The sequence below is a fragment of the Lepisma saccharinum genome, chromosome 12 (assembly GCF_977018435.1).
Source record: "Lepisma saccharinum chromosome 12, izLepSacc3.1, whole genome shotgun sequence".
Lineage (NCBI taxonomy): Eukaryota > Metazoa > Arthropoda > Insecta > Zygentoma > Lepismatidae > Lepisma > Lepisma saccharinum.
The window spans coordinates 18896303-18912560 of record NC_139240.1 but is presented as its reverse complement, the minus strand read 5'-3'; the positions used below and the strand labels follow the sequence as shown (position 1 = coordinate 18912560).

At 34.2% G+C, this 16258-nt stretch overlaps 1 protein-coding gene across 1 annotated transcript in view; it reads right to left on the bottom strand.

Annotated features, from left to right (window-relative positions):
• LOC145996588 (receptor-type tyrosine-protein phosphatase S-like) overlaps positions 1-16258 on the bottom strand; it is a 183369-nt gene that overhangs the window by 104683 nt on the left and 62428 nt on the right. Inside the window, exons 9-11 of the mRNA XM_083133125.1 lie at positions 8176-8316; positions 4994-5128; positions 272-393 (exon numbers count right to left, since the gene is read on the bottom strand). Coding sequence (XP_082989251.1) covers positions 272-393; positions 4994-5128; positions 8176-8316 — 398 coding nt within the window. The remainder of the gene's footprint in view (positions 1-271; positions 394-4993; positions 5129-8175; positions 8317-16258) is intronic.

Below are 16258 nucleotides of genomic sequence, written 5' to 3'. Positions count from 1 at the left end.
AATGAACCTGAAATAATTCAGGCATAATTACCTTGGATTTTTGACTTAGAAAGGGAAAATTCTGCTTCAAATATTTATTTTTATTTTGCAAAAACAGGTTACAAGAACAATACTCAAATTACTGAATTGCACAATCCATTATGGACAATTCAGAGAAATATCACCTTAGATAATATTACAGGTGTACCAATAGTGGCAAATAACAGTACAGATCAGATTAATTGATCCTATTCCAACTGAAAAAACTAAAGAAATAATTGAATGCACATACCTTGTACTCAGCTCTGAACTGAACAAGTTTACCTTCTCCTCGATAATCTAGACTGAATTGGAAGGTCACATTTCGTACATGGACTTCACGTATAACTGGTGCAATATTTAATACAGGATACACTACAAGACAATACGCTATTTTAATAAATTGTAATGTCAATGCACTTTCATACAATACAAGTTCAAACATGTGACATTATTAGTTATCTCACAAGCATTTGGTTATTTGGTTAGTTGAAAACTTTAAATGAGCTAAGGATCATACTAACTAGCTAACTATCTAGTCTTCTTAAATTCAAAGGTTTATGACTGCAGCAACACAAGCCTTCCATCTGTCCCGATCTTGGGCAAGATCAATCCAATCTTTTCCATCCTTACTAATGTTTTATATGATGTTGAGAGGAGAGAAATTCCTCGGTAATTTTGCAGTTCATTTTATCACCTTTTTTAAACACATGAACAATGATTGATTCTTTCCACTGTTGAGGAATGTCTTCTTTATTCCATATTAACAAATTCCCACCATATTTAGTTAACTCAGCTGGTATTAAATAATGCCAGGTGCTTGGTTATTCTTTAGTCTTTTAATGGCATCTTCAAACTTCAGTCAAGTTAGGTTCTGGAATTAAAGGTTCTGCTGTGTGTACATCATTTACTTCTGATTTATCTCCTACATGAACATTTAAGAGGTCATTAAAGTAGTTCTTCCACCTATTTAAAATATCGCTTGGATCAGCCAAAAACTCACCGTTTTTATTTTCATCAAGTTTACATTAGGTTGCCAACCTTTTCTAAATTCATTTACATCTTTATATAAATATCTGGTATTTTTATTTTTGCTGTTTGTTTCAATTTTGTTAATTTTGCTTTTCAAGTAATCTCTTGTTTCTTACTTCTAAACATGTGGTTAACTTCTCACTTCATTCCATTATAATTAAGTCTACCCTGAATTTCCATTTCTCTTAGATTATAACATTCATTATCAAACCACATCTTACTTTCTCTTGGTTTAGGTATAGTATACTTTCTTCAGCTGTTGATTCTATTGCATTAGATTTATGCTATTAATTCTCATTTACATCTGTTTCATTTATATTTTCATCATCATTTAAATCATGCAAAATTTCAAATCAATTTGACAGTTTGGTAACCTTTCTTAATTCTTTCATCAGCAAATTTTCCTCTATTAAATTTTAGAACTTTTAGATTTTGTTGCTTATGATTTTCCACTAAGAGTCTTTCTCTTAATTTAGCAATTACGAAATAATGGTCACTGGCATAGTCAGCACCTATGAACAAACATTAAATATACTAGTATGCCTTCTCTTATCAATGAGAATATGATCTATCTGATTATGAGTTTTACCATTTGGAGAAGACCAGGCATAGTTATGGATATCTTTATGTTTAAAAGTGGTACTTTTCACAATTAAATTCTTTGAGGTTGCAAAAGTAATTAATCTTATTCCATTATCATTACTTAATTCATGAAGACTTTCTTTACCAGTTTAAATGTATCTTATTTACCAATCTGTGCATTACAGTCTCCTAACAGAATTTTCATATCATACTGGGAAAAATTATCAAAGACCCATTCTAATCCTGCATAAAAATCATCTTTAGTATTATCATCCTTATCTTCCATTGGTGCATCCATGTTTATTAAAATAATTTTACACCACCTACCCTGTAAAACTGCATATGATATCCTATCATTAATAAATTCTACTGTTTTAAGAGCTGAGCTCATATTACTTATGAAGAAGCCTGTTCCAAAATTATAATTTTCAGTACCACCATAGAAAAAAGTTATGCAAAAATTATTACATTACAAAGTTGGTTCTCGAATGTCTTGTTGCTGCCTGTGTGGCAGAATGGTTAGCACACCATGCTATGATGACAGAGCTTCCAGGTTCGAATCTTGGCCTGGACATCAGCATTATTTGTGTGTCCCTTCATCAGTTTCATCATATCATCACTCATCCTCATCATTGTGATTAGCTGAAAGTGGCAGAAATGTGAAGTAAAATAAATCAATCAATCAAATGTCTTGTTAGTAGATGCTTTTGCCTTATTTTGAGAAAAATGGTGAAAACGCTTTGTGTGAGAAACCTCATGCTTATAAATTAATTTCAGGTCTTTGTCATATCCATCGTCATCCTTGTGGATCATTTCTAAGGAGATGAAAAACGTAAAGTTACAAACTGTTCATATTTTATATTTTACATAATTTTCGCTATTAATACATGTTCTATGTATGTAAACTACAGCTGGAGAGAAAATCTACTGCCTCTTTAATATATATAAGAGAGGAAAAAACTTATACAAAAATTATTGTTTTTAAGATTACATATTTTCATTGACAATAGTAAAATATATATACAAAATATACAATAAACATAATGTGATCTAACTTTTGGCATTATCCTAACATGGGATGAATGCACTTCATTTGCTTTTGCTGTCTTGTGAAAAATTGCTGAGTGAGAGAGACTGTCTACACACATATTTTAAAGTATTTCTAATTTGATGACTTCATCTGCCATGATCAACCAACTAAACTGTCCAGCTTATTATGTGAATGTTTTAATAAAACTATGAAACTAGAATTCTTTGATACAGCTATGCATAAGAATATTTATTCTTGGTACAATGCTAGGATTGTTTTCTCATATGGATTTCACAACCATTTGAAAATTATAAGTATTACATATTTGTTGCTGATCGTCATTTCATACCTCTCTTTCAGAGAACGGACTTTTATAAGGTTTTAGTTGGATGTTGTCTTGTGATGTAACCAAAACAATATAAACAGCTTATAATGTTCGTCTTGCAACATTGCCAACACCATATTTTAAAATTTCACTATTTCGAAGAGTATTACATGGGGTTCCTAACAAATTTCCATATTTACCTTGAATGAAAGGATACAATTGTGTACTTGGAGGTTTCGTCCTATGATATAGTACCATACTACTAATATTAAAGAAAAAATTGAAAGGAATTACACAGTATCTAAATATATCCATTTGGCAGTTACGCGGAGAGAGCAAATTTTCTCTAATAAACTTATACTAGTTCATTAGACTGAAAGGAATTAATCAAAATTTCAACTGTTAAAGTTCGAAAGTGTCCAAAGTTAGGTCACACAACTGTAATCAGTTGGATTTAGAGCAAGAATTTATATATTACATTATTACGTTTTACAAAAAGAAATGAACAAATAAGTTACAATTTCATGAACCAGGTCTTGACCCTGTTCCATGCAAGTTATTTAAATTCTCTGAATTTGTTGCTGTATGGTTGTCTAGGGAATCTAATACTGTCTTCTGTAATTTGTAAGTCTAGATATTTTAACTTTTACAACTGGAACTAATGAAAATAAAATTAAATTTTTAGTGGCTAAACCTTATAATTACTCACTGTTTTGACAGAATCAGATGCATATCCATGCTAAGGGCGATTTTTGCCAGATTTTTGGATATATTATTATGTGCCTAATATTTTTGAAGACTCAAGTGGTCTTTCAACACAAAGTTTAACAGGTTCGAGAATACTTTTAAAGTTTGATTCAAGTCCACTTTATCCTCATGATAGGTTAATCGGAACTAGACCCACAGTTTAAATTTGGATTCATGCAATATGCCTCAAAAAGGGATTGAACTCGAGATATTGTTAAGAGAACATATTTTGTTTCTTTGTTTATTCACTATACTTCTCATATCCGATCATTCAGTTTACTAAACAATATGTTCATCTCTAGAACATGGAAGTTGATGTTACCTACTTATAGTACTATATAGTACTACTATTATTATTGTTTATGTAAAACAGTGCAAGCGTAGGATAGATTTGATTCTTAGTGAGGTGAAGTACCCTGCCGAAATTTGCCCCTCCCAACTGCAACTTCTAGATATGTCACTGGACACAATTCACATGACCAGCATCATATTTGATGCTGCTTACATTTCTTCAGAAAGAATTATGTGAATTGTGTTGAAATTCTAAGCTATTTAATAATTTCACTCACTACAAGAACAGTTTTACAGTAATTAGTTCTACTATGAAGTGACTTGATGGATAATTTGCAATTATTTTTTTTCTTGTGTGCCACCTTTCATACTAGTCCACCAGTTTATTGGTAGAATTACCAATATTTTTACTGATGTGATATATCTATAAATAGCCTGTAATTAGTGCAAAATTCTACCATGATTTATGAAAGCTTTACTTTCTTCAAGGAATATTTACAGCTTTATACAGGAATAGTAGGAATATCTGTTATCAGCAATGGTAAATGTTTCATCTGTCATTTATTAGTATTGGCAAAAATTTCATATTGGTTCATCCCTTAATATATATAAAAGTTTTATTGCAGGATTATTTATACCTGGTGCAAAAATATTGTTATATAACACAGAACACCCTCTTCCACCCACTACCACCAATTTCAGAAAAGTGTATTTTATAGTAGGGGTGCTTGGATTTTATATGTGCATGGCCAGTAACTACTTGAACAATTGGTCCAGGGCCACTAAAAAGCTATGACGGGTCAGGTGTGTCCTATGGGCTGAGGTTCGGGTGGCCCTGTTTTAAAGAATAGGATAATTAATGCCATATTATTATCAATAAGAATATATATATATATATATATATATATATATATATATATATATATATATATATATATAATTACTTCATAGTAATTAAATGTAATTACCTTCTTGGCACAATGGTGGTATGTAACCAGCTTCACATCCATTGATACAGATACCAGTCATGTGATTGCACTTTTCCTTAAGTTGACATTGCCCACACACTCCATTGCATCCGCTGCCGTATCCACTGGGACACACTGCAGGAAAATGAGATACTAGAAAATGGCTGATGCTAGTCATATTCATTTAACCACCTGTCTTCACCACAGAAAATGTTGACTTTTAGTTTCTGATCATTATACAGGGTATCCGGAAAGTAACTCCAGGGTTTGGAGATTAAATATTTTTATTAGACTGGTGATCAGATTCATACACAACACATAAAATGAAAGTATAATACAGGGTGCTTCACTCGCTCTCGGCCCCCGATTTATGCTTATAAAAATCAAACTATTGGTCATAATGTAATGAAATTTATTGTTGACATGCCTTGGTGTATGACATGCATGGTGACATCATTGGAGATGGCGCCACAGTCTCTCTAGTCCTTGCATGAACATGTGTGTGTGTGTCTGGGTGATTCTCCCATTGTACAATGACAATCATACAGAAGTGTGCTTTCAGTCTGAGTTCTTGGTCCTGTTGATCGGATTTCTTCCTATTGGGCATGATGAAAGATAAGGTCTATTGCAACAAACCACAGACTATCATGGAACTGTAAGACAGCATTCGGCATAAAATTGATGCTGTGACTCCTGATGTGTCAGTGGCTACCTTCTGTAACATGGAGAGGCATGTGCAGGCATGCATTGATGCTAATAGCAACCACTTCCAACACTCACTGTCATGTCACCATGCTGATCATACACCAAGTTATGTCCATAGCAAATTTCATTACATTATGACAAATAGTTTGATTATTGTAAGTGAAAATCAGGGGCCGAGAGCAAGTGAAACACCCTGTATTTCAAGTTCCATTCCTTGTTAGGGCAACTTAATGTGTGCACCATTAACAGCATAAGAGGGTATTCTACCTCAGACCACACTCGCCTAAGGAGATTATTGGAAATTGTTTCTGTTGCTGTCTTTATTTGCTGGAGCAAAGAAGCATTGTTTGAACAATTGGAGAGCTACTTGAAAAAAATAAAGTAGCAGGCTCCGATATTGAAAGCCAGAAAGCAGTGGTGATAAGACACACTCCAAGCATCGCCCAATGATAAGATGCTTGGCAGGCCTTGTGTTGTCAATACATGGCATGATGTGTAACAGTTTCAATGTTCATTTTAATGATTGTTGTATTCAAACACAGTTCACAAACACCAAAATCTCTTAAGTTGTGAGAAATTATATGTTGCTTTATTCACACAGAATAACTCTTAAAATTTATGAACTGTTCATAAATTTGAAGAGTACTGTTGAACATATTCTCTTGGGATATCGATCAGTGAGTTGAGGACTAAAAGTGATAAACGTTGTAAGTGCCAAAAGCAAAAGTGTTGGGAAATCGCATTGTTCCGCACATCAGCTCGTAAGAACGTGCACACTAGTGACCTCTTTATGTGCCCATTGAACTATGTAGAGGGCTACCAGCCTCATTTCACGTTTAACACATTATAAAGCATAGCACATTTCACAGTTTAACGTGGAAAACGGTATTTGAATTATTGTGGCATTTACAGCATTTACCAATTTTAGTCTTCAGTTCTGGAAAGGTTTACAAGCTTGCAAGGGTTGTAAGGGTTGACCTTCCACATAGTACACCCAATTGTCCATGTAGGACACCCTGGACTGAATTTTGCAGACTAACGAGGCTTTGGAGTCTGACCCCATGGTCAGTATAATTCTGTGTGTTGCCCTGTTTTTTGTCCTTATGTGCTGAGTGCCCATTTGCAGCCTCAGCTTTTAACCAAAGTCAGAATATTTTAATATTTCAGTTACACGACATTACAGTTATTCATGTTAGAGAGAATAAAAACGTGGTTGATAATTAGAAGATGTAAGTGAGTACTAAAAGGATTTCCGTGAAACTTACTTGTAAATGTTCTATTAATTTCGGTGGTCACTGCCACCATCCACTTGGGAAACTTGATGCAACATTTACAAGTAAGTTTCGTGGAAATCCTTTTAGTACTCACTTATGTCTTCTAATTACAGTTACGTTACTTTAGTTATGGTAAGGGGCTGGACCTCGAATAACATGATGGGTGCAAAATAGCCTAAGTCTTGATGCACCCTAAATTTTAAATTCAAATTCAAATCCAAGCTTTCAAAAGCTAATTGTCCATATGCATTTGGAACATCCAACTCTAAATACATATAAACCAGGTTGGCAGTTAACAATGCACTTCTACCCTAAAGATGAAGGGAATCTTAGCTCTCGAAAGCTTGAAAACTTTTCCAGAACTCACTGGTCAATATCCTAAGAAAATATGTTCATCATTCAAGCTTATTCCCACATTACATGATGATAAATTGTCCCTTTTGGGAATTCAACTTCACATTAACAATTTCAGGACAACAGTTTAAAGAAGAGTGTTTATAACTTCTGAAATATTACCAATTTCATTACACTTTGTAATGGAGAATGGAAGCAGTATTTGCAAGACAACGTTATGCACATTTCCTAATCTTCTGTTAGCCAAAACTTTAAGACAAATGAAAATTAAAAATAAAATAAAAAGAAGAATGAAATCCAAATAGGACAAACACCTATTTTATAAATGGTGCATTTTGACTTAATGGTTCCTTATTGCATGTATTTAAACAAGTTGGTTGTGAAAATCATCAGCCATAGTGTGTTTTATAATCCACTTCTGTTTAAATATTAATAATAAACAAACAAAACATTATAAATAAACCTTCCTTTCTTTATTTAGTGTAAATTCCTCAAAAACTTTATATTTTGAGAAATTACACCAAATATAAAAACATCATGGATGTCTTGAAGGGGCGCAAGGTGGGCCATGGCCACCCCTGGAAAATGAAGGTCCATCTAAAAAGTGTATATTTCACACATAATTTCATTTCAGTCACTGTAATTTATGTTAATTATCATAAGGGTGTTGAAGGAACGATAATTTCAGACCGAAGCAGTGTTTTCGGAGGGGGACATCACTATTGTGGGGAAAAATATGCCTTCTTTGCCCTCGCCTGGAAAGAATCCTGCAGACGTCCATGAACAACATACATGTATAATGGTTGATTATAATAATAATTAGATAAAAATTGTCACAGTTATCCTTACCTCTTCCACACAGCACTCCAGTATATCCTTTGGAGCAGAAACAGCCAATGTTATCACAGAATGCAACAAAGTTGCAATCAGAATGGAAAATATTCTCACAGTATGGGGAACAATCACCATTATAACGTTCAGCATCACATTCTGCAAGTTGACATGATGAGCATTAATTTTCAGGTACACCCATATGTTAGAAATTACCATACTGTATTCTCCATGTTACTGTGTTTACCACCAGGAAACAAACTTATTTCATATATTTTTATTCATTTATCCTTAATATACGTGTAGTTGCTCATTATACATATTATGCAAACTATTAAAACAAGCTTCTAAACCAGAATATAAGTAAATTATTTAATGCATCCTTCCAACAACCAGGTTCCCTCCATGATTGTATGCAGCAAGGACAAGGGAGATGAAAAACATGTCCTGCAATGTCAGTTCCATCGCTGCAAACAGTGTTGGCAGGAGAACACTGCTTGTTCCTTCCTGGTCTGTATGCCATGCTTGGCAGAGGCAGTGTTGCTACATCAAGGGAAATTTCCCTCACTGTAGGCAAATCCATGTGCAAATTTAGGTAAAAAGGGAAATTTGATGAAAAATTTAGAAATTGCCACAAAATTTGAATTGTCTGATTTCTGTTTTTGTTGTATTTGCATGCCTACGTTGGTGATTTTTTCTATTGTATCTAATTAATATACATGGCGCATATAATAAATATGTACAATAAATAAGAATTGTTGCAGTAACCCAGATCAAATTTTCAGAATACACCACTGGAAATTACAGTAAAATACTTGACACATATCTGATGCCCTGCTGCCAACAATGACAGAAAATTAAACTTACATTACATGGAAACTTATGAAATGCCAAGGTGAAAGCAATTAGTACTTTAAGATAGGTTAAGTTTTAACTTACATTTTTTTTAATTATTTTAATCTGCTTTTGATCTTGTTTCATAAAAAGTTAGTTTCAGTCATTCCAATTTCTTAGCAAGGGTCAAAGTCATCCCAAAAATTTAGACAGGCTTTCAAGATTTACAACATAGCAACATATATATGTACAACTAGATTGATTGATTGAGTGATTGATTTAGTTTATTTTACTTTGCGTTTTGTGCCTCTTGGCTAATTTGCGAAGATGGGGATGAGAGATGAAATGATAAAATTGATGAATGGACATTCACAAACAACCAAGCCCAAGTGGGATTCGAACCCGGGACCCTTGGCATCGCAGCTCGATGTGCTAACCACTCGGCCATAGGGTCCGGCATATGTACAACTAGAAAGCAATGTTCTCATGGTAAGTAAAAGTAACATAACATTAATTAAATTATAGTCTCTCTTACATATTTAGATTCAATATTTTAGTATTATTAGAGGGTTTTCAATAAGCACACTGTAACCTACATGATCACTATCATAACCTGGAAATTCACTGGTTTTGAGGGGTAGCCATATTAATGCAAGTAGAGAATGCATAGCAAAGTGAACATGAATAGTATTGGCTAGAAAAAGAGCAAAGAAAAGCCATCTGAGAGAACTGCTATGTTTTTCAACTTTGTGTTTAGATTGACATCAATGGCATATCTAACGAGGCTGGATCCCCTCTCCCTCCCTCACCCAAATGCATGAGCCATGAAATTAAATTTTGATAAAATATTGGGGAACTTGACATGTTTATAGGAATTACAATACACAGGAATAGATACTTATGTTGAAAAGTACAAAATTAACCTACAGCGATATTTTATTATGTCATTTGCTCTTTATAATGTGAATGAAAAGCTTGTTGTTCTTTACTATTTAATCTCCACAACTATGATATGTCCATGCCCCCCCCACATAAAATTATACAGTAACTCTCATTAATTCGAACTTGGATAATTCGAACGGAAGTTTCATCCCCTTGAAATCATCTTCAATGATACATCCTTTTGCTAGTTCGAATTTTGGATAATTCAAACTTTTTTTGTGCCCCTTTGGAGTACAAATTATAAAGGAGTCCACGGTACTTGCAAATCTCATCAACCTTTCTTAAACAGTATATATATATATATATATATATATATATATATATATATATATATATATATAGAGAGAGAGAGAGAGAGAGAGAGAGAGAGAGAGAGAGAGAGAGAGAGCACCCACCCTCCAAAATAAAATTCAGGGTATGCTGCAGATTTATATATTGATATCTTGTATTGAATGTTGAATTCCATTACTTGCATATGAAATATTAATTCTTTCCTTAATGTACCAGGCAAGAGACAGCATTCCAGTTGAATACTGCTCTCCGATCTGGTCTATGGCTCATTCCATGTCAAATCAACTGATAAAAATTATTTTTGAACCTTAAGGATTTAGATTTTTTGTCTGTACATTGTATCTATAAAGAGGACAAAAACTGCCAAATTTCAATTTTTTTCGGATCTTAGTTTTTGAGTTATTGACTTTTAAAAAAGCTGAAATATTTAAACAGCAGTAGATCAAAAACTAGTTGACCTAGAGATCTCAAATTGGTGCCATTCTCTTCTGCTTTTAATGAACTTTAATTTGAAATGCAAAATGACTGTTGCATTTGAATTTTATAATTTTTAAAAAAAACTTCAAAAAAATTTTTTTGGGAAAATCTAAGAAAAAAAAATATTTTTTTGAAAAAATATATGTTTTGAAGACATCAATTGACTATTTGTGTGCAAAATTCCATAATGGGATGGCAATGGGCTCATATGGAAATTATTTTTTTTTGTATTGTAATGTGTGGGAAATGTGCTAAATTTGTTGACTTCTACGTTAAGACCCCAACTATATGCTGAGGGGTTGATGTTGAAGTTTTCATATTAGTCTATTTTATAAGTTTTGGAGTACAAATAACATGAAAATACCTAAAATTTATCACTTTTAATATCAGGTAAGGAAATTTATAAATGTACGAGGGGAAGTCATTAAATAACAGTAATCTTATTCTAAACTTCATGGAGATTTATGCACAACAAAAGATTGTGTTTTGGCACTCAAAAAGTTTTCTTATCAACATGCCATAAAGGTGGCATGACGATCGAGCAGTATGCGCCTGCGCAGTAGCACATACAACATGGTCGCTACACTGTTGACTTGCACCATAGAAGAGCAATGAAGGGTTATTCAGTTTTTGTGGTCAGAGGGAGTGAAACCTCCTGAAATCCATAGGCGTGCAAATGGGGAGGGGGGTGCAAGAGGTTGCAGTTGTCCCCTCTCATACTCTTGCTTAGGAATTTAGTGTAGATGAGTCTTATCACCGTTATTAAAAGATATTATGCTCTTTACATAATTAAGTATTTTCAAGCTGACGAAAGTTTCAAGCAACTACAGAGGTTGCATTATTTTCTATATAATTGAACTATCCAACTTTGTTCTCTAGCAAATTTCTTGTTATTCACACTCGCATACAGTTTATTCGTTAGCTTTGTTACCTATGCATTTGAAAGATTACTTGCCATTACATTAGAAATCAGTAGCAGCAATTCGGTGACAAAAGTGGGAGGGGAAAGGACAGTTTAATTTTTCTTTGCAGGCAAGTCTTGGCATTAAGAGGCTATAGTTTATGGGCAAAAAGTTAGGGAGAATCCACTGCCTTAATGGCCATCACTGTTGTAAATTAATAAATTATGTGTAGTTGTTTTGAGTCTGCTGTATGAAACCATGTTCATATATAAATTAGAGATAATAAAAGAGGGAAGCAAAGAACATTGGTGCCGCAGAAGTTTGTATTCTTTTAATACAGTTATTTTCAGTGGGTCTGGACACACTCTATATATGCCTCTGTTTCATACCCATCAATACAATAATACAGTGAGAAGAAATGAGATTTCCCTTTCTCCAAATGAACTTTCATCAAGGCTCCCCCCCCTCCTCCCTAATCAGAGGGTCTGCACACACTATGCTGAAATCTGCAGCAGAATGAAGGTTCTGTACAGAGACAATTGTGTAAGTCTGGGGAGAGTGTACTAAATTAATGGATTCGCTGATCGATCTGATGTTTCACTGCCTTCGCTGCCACGCAAACTGGCCTCCCACTCAGGTGTTCACCACTGACATTTCGTCTTCCATCTTTAAATCTTTCCACCCATTCATACACTCTCCCCTAACTTAAACAGTTGTCTCAGTACTAAACTTTCATTCTACTGTAGGTTTAAGAAGGTTTCACTCCCTCTGACCTCAAAAAAAGAATAACACTTCGTTGCTCTTCTACGATGCAAGTCTACAGTGTAACGACCATGTTGTACATGCTACTGCGGATGCGCATACTGCTCGATCGTCATGAAACATTTATGGCATGTTGCTAAGGAAACTTTTTGAGTGCCAAAACACAAATTTTCGTTGTGCATAAATCTCCATGAAGTTTAGAATAAGATTACTGTTATTTAATGACTTTCCCTCGTACATTTATAAATTTACTTACCTGATATTAAAAGTGATAAATTTTAGGTATTTTCATGTTATTTGTACTCCAAAACTTATAAAATGGACTAATATGAAGACTTCAACATCAACCACTCAGCATATAGTAATTGGGGTCTTAACATGGAAGTCAACAAATTTAGCAAATTTCCCACACATTACAATATAAAAAGATAATTTCCAATTGAACCCATTGTCAATTATGAAATTTTGCACACAAATAGTCAATTGATGTCTTCAAAACATATTTTTTTTAAAAAAAATAAAAAATTGTGTTTGAGATTTTCAAAAAAACATTTTTAAAGTTTTTTTTTTAAAAAAATGACAAAATTCAAATGCAACAGTCACTTTGCATTTCAAATTAAAGTTCATTAACCAATTGACGTCATGTTTAAATACCTTCGGAGTTTACCAAGAAATCGTATTTAAATTCTGTAGTGCGGCAGTTTGGAGTGCAAAAATAGATTAAAAGAAATTGCCTACATAAAAGTTGAAAATGTTAAGTTTTCTAAGTTTTCCATAAAAACCAAACTTTGGACTAAAGGGTTGAAATGTGAGAATGTATAAGCTTTATTAGCTCAGAACTGTGTAATAATCCAATATTTTTCTCAGTGGCGAAGGTAAGGCGTAAATACTGGGTAGGCTGAAAAATCTGCTTATATTTTTTTATACAGCAGGTCCATGCATCGATTCTTGTTGGTCGCAAAAGTATCAATTACTCTTTCCTTGAAGCCTTTATCAATAGAAAGTTATTTAACCAGTTTTTTTTTCAATGGCTATTGTACTGAGAGAACTTAATCTTTCATTTTTCATTGAATTGCGGAGATAAATTTTTTACTCTCTTGAGGGTGCTCATACATCTTTCGGAGGAAGCTGTTGTAACAGGGAATGTTAAGACCAACTTGATAAGTTGTGTTACTTCTTTGTAGATTGTTTGAAGATCATTGCTAACTATGAATTTTAGAAGGTCTTCAGGAGGTAAATGCTTTTCTTCATCAGCATAGATATTCTTTAATTCATTTTCTAATCGTTCTTTGTTGAAAGATGGATATGTGGAGAGAAGGTTATTTAATTTCATCACAGGAAAATTTAGTTTATATCCCCCAAAGCTATTTTGGTCTAGCAATTCAACAAATTTAATCTTTTCAAGATCTCCAAAACGTATTTCAATTTATACAGTCAGTGTGTCCAAGATTTCGTAGGTTAAGCATCTGAGAGCCACGAAGTCTTGTTCATTTACATTTATTTCACTGCAAATCTTCTTAGAGTTTTCAACATATAATTTCACAATATTATATTTTTATAACATAAATACACTATGTGACACACACACAAACACACGTGCGCATGCACTTGAAGCAAATTAACATTCAACAATGCAGCACGTGAACAACGCACTTTGCACAAGAAGACTAGAAGCACAACAGGTCGATTCTGAGGCTAGCCACTTTCACCCAGTGAATCGGCAGTCCCCTCCCCTTACACTCCCCTTCCACCTACCCAGAGCTCATGCTGTAGCTGCCTTTTAACGCGAGGCTTTTCGTCAAAAGCCTCACAGTTCGGACCGAAAGCGCTCTTCTCTTTCTGGTCTGACTGACGAGATATCTGGAAGGATTGGCGGAACCAAACATTCGGATTACATAGTTTAATTCGTTTTAACGAACTTTGATTGTTACAGGGTACAAGAAATTTTAATTTCAACATTTTTTGGGTAGGCTAAGCCTCAAAAACCTCATACAAGCTTCGCCACTGATTTTTCTAAAAATTATCTCTGTCTTTGGATGTGTAGAAAACGATTTTCAAATTAATATTATCATTGAACCCCAGATTCTACATAAAGTCGAGTTTTGATCCTAGTGTCGAAATAACAGATTATATGCATTTTGAGAGGCATATAAACTCGAAAATGACATAAATTTAAATTGGTTATTAAACTGGGGAAAATGCAAAATTGTGATGCCATAATGGCAGCTGAGGAGAGTGGCATAGGATAATGATATGTTTTTTTGTTCTTACTCCACATAAACACATCGAGTGGTGCCACACTGAAAGAATTTCCAACATCTCATATCTGGACTTCGTTTTAAAATGAATACAAGTAACATCTATGAGCTACACACTGAACTATATGCATTTCTATCAAGCAGTGTAGTATTGCGAGCTGAGCTCATCATACGACTTATGTGTCATAACAGGTTCATGCGAGTCCTGCTCATCATATGATGCGAATGGGTTAAAAGCAGAAGAGAATGACACTAATTTGAGCTCTCTAGGTCAAATAGTTTTTGATCTACTGTTGTTTAAAGATTTCAATATGTCGTCAAATTTTGGAATTTTTGCTTTTTTGAAAGTCAATAACCCAAACACTAAGACCCAAAAAAATCTGAAATTTGGCAGTTTTCGTCAACTTTACTGGTACTACCACTGCACCAAAAATTATAAATTTCTGAGATGCCAAGGTTCAGACCCCGGTTGATTTGACATGGAATGAACGCCATGGCATTCCCATAAATTTAGATAGACTGAATTTTGTTCCAAATTTCTTGTTGGCCATTGTTTTTGTCATCAAATTACATCCACAAGACACTTTTTGAAAACGAGAGACACAAATTGGCAGATCATACATTCCTGCATAAAATGGTCAATAGCAACATCAGAAGTGATCGATCACCTTCTCCAGGAAATTCACTTTCGAGTGCTGTTTTGCACAACAAGAAGGCTCAATTTTTCACTCATCAGAAGCCAAGATTATGCCTCATCCGGCATTCCCTGTTTTACAAGACTACCCAGTCAATTCAATAATTTAGCAAATCAAGTAGACATTTTTTAAAATCAGACACGTGTAAAAATATGTAAGACATAACAGGAAATAACAACATATACTAAAATTACATTTTGTGACAATTTTCCTATGTGCATTAATCGTAAGCTAAAATTCAATTAAATTATTATATTGTCGCTTAGAAAAATCTCACAGATTTCCTCATCCTTCGGTACGCTATTGCATCATGCATCTTTTTAACATATGGCTGCCTGAAAAATAGAATAGTTATTCTATGCCTGAATTGCCACTAGAGGTCCTCGCCATACTTTGCCAGGTTGCGCGATTCTGCTCACATACAGCTCTGCAAGACACGGGACGCGTTGCCTCGCGAAAGACCCTCGCTTCCACTACTCACGCCCTAGAACAGCTGTGTAAATGTCTTATCTTTTCTTCGAACCATGAAGCAAATAAGTTGCTTTTGCAAGAGAATACTTTTACTTCGAGAAACAGCATGAAGTACTTTTGGCGGTGTTAAGGAAGCAGCATTTTTCAACGTTGTGGTTTTCGAAGACAATGTTGATTTACGCGAGAAGATATTTGACAGTGGAAAGTGATTGAATGGAAAAATATACTTGACAGAGAGTTTGACAGAGTCCCATTCAATTTGGTCAATCGCAAGTGGTGAAGGATCTACCAGAAAATGGGAGGTACGTTCTACGTAAGAAGGAAGGAAATGAACGTCGGAAACCAATATGCATTTTGTATTAAGAAGAAACAGCATTCGTTCAACGGCGTGCCTTTTGCTTTTGACCGAGATGATGATACGAGACTTATAAAGGCAATTAAGACATCAGATGATGTACGTAGTTTCGAA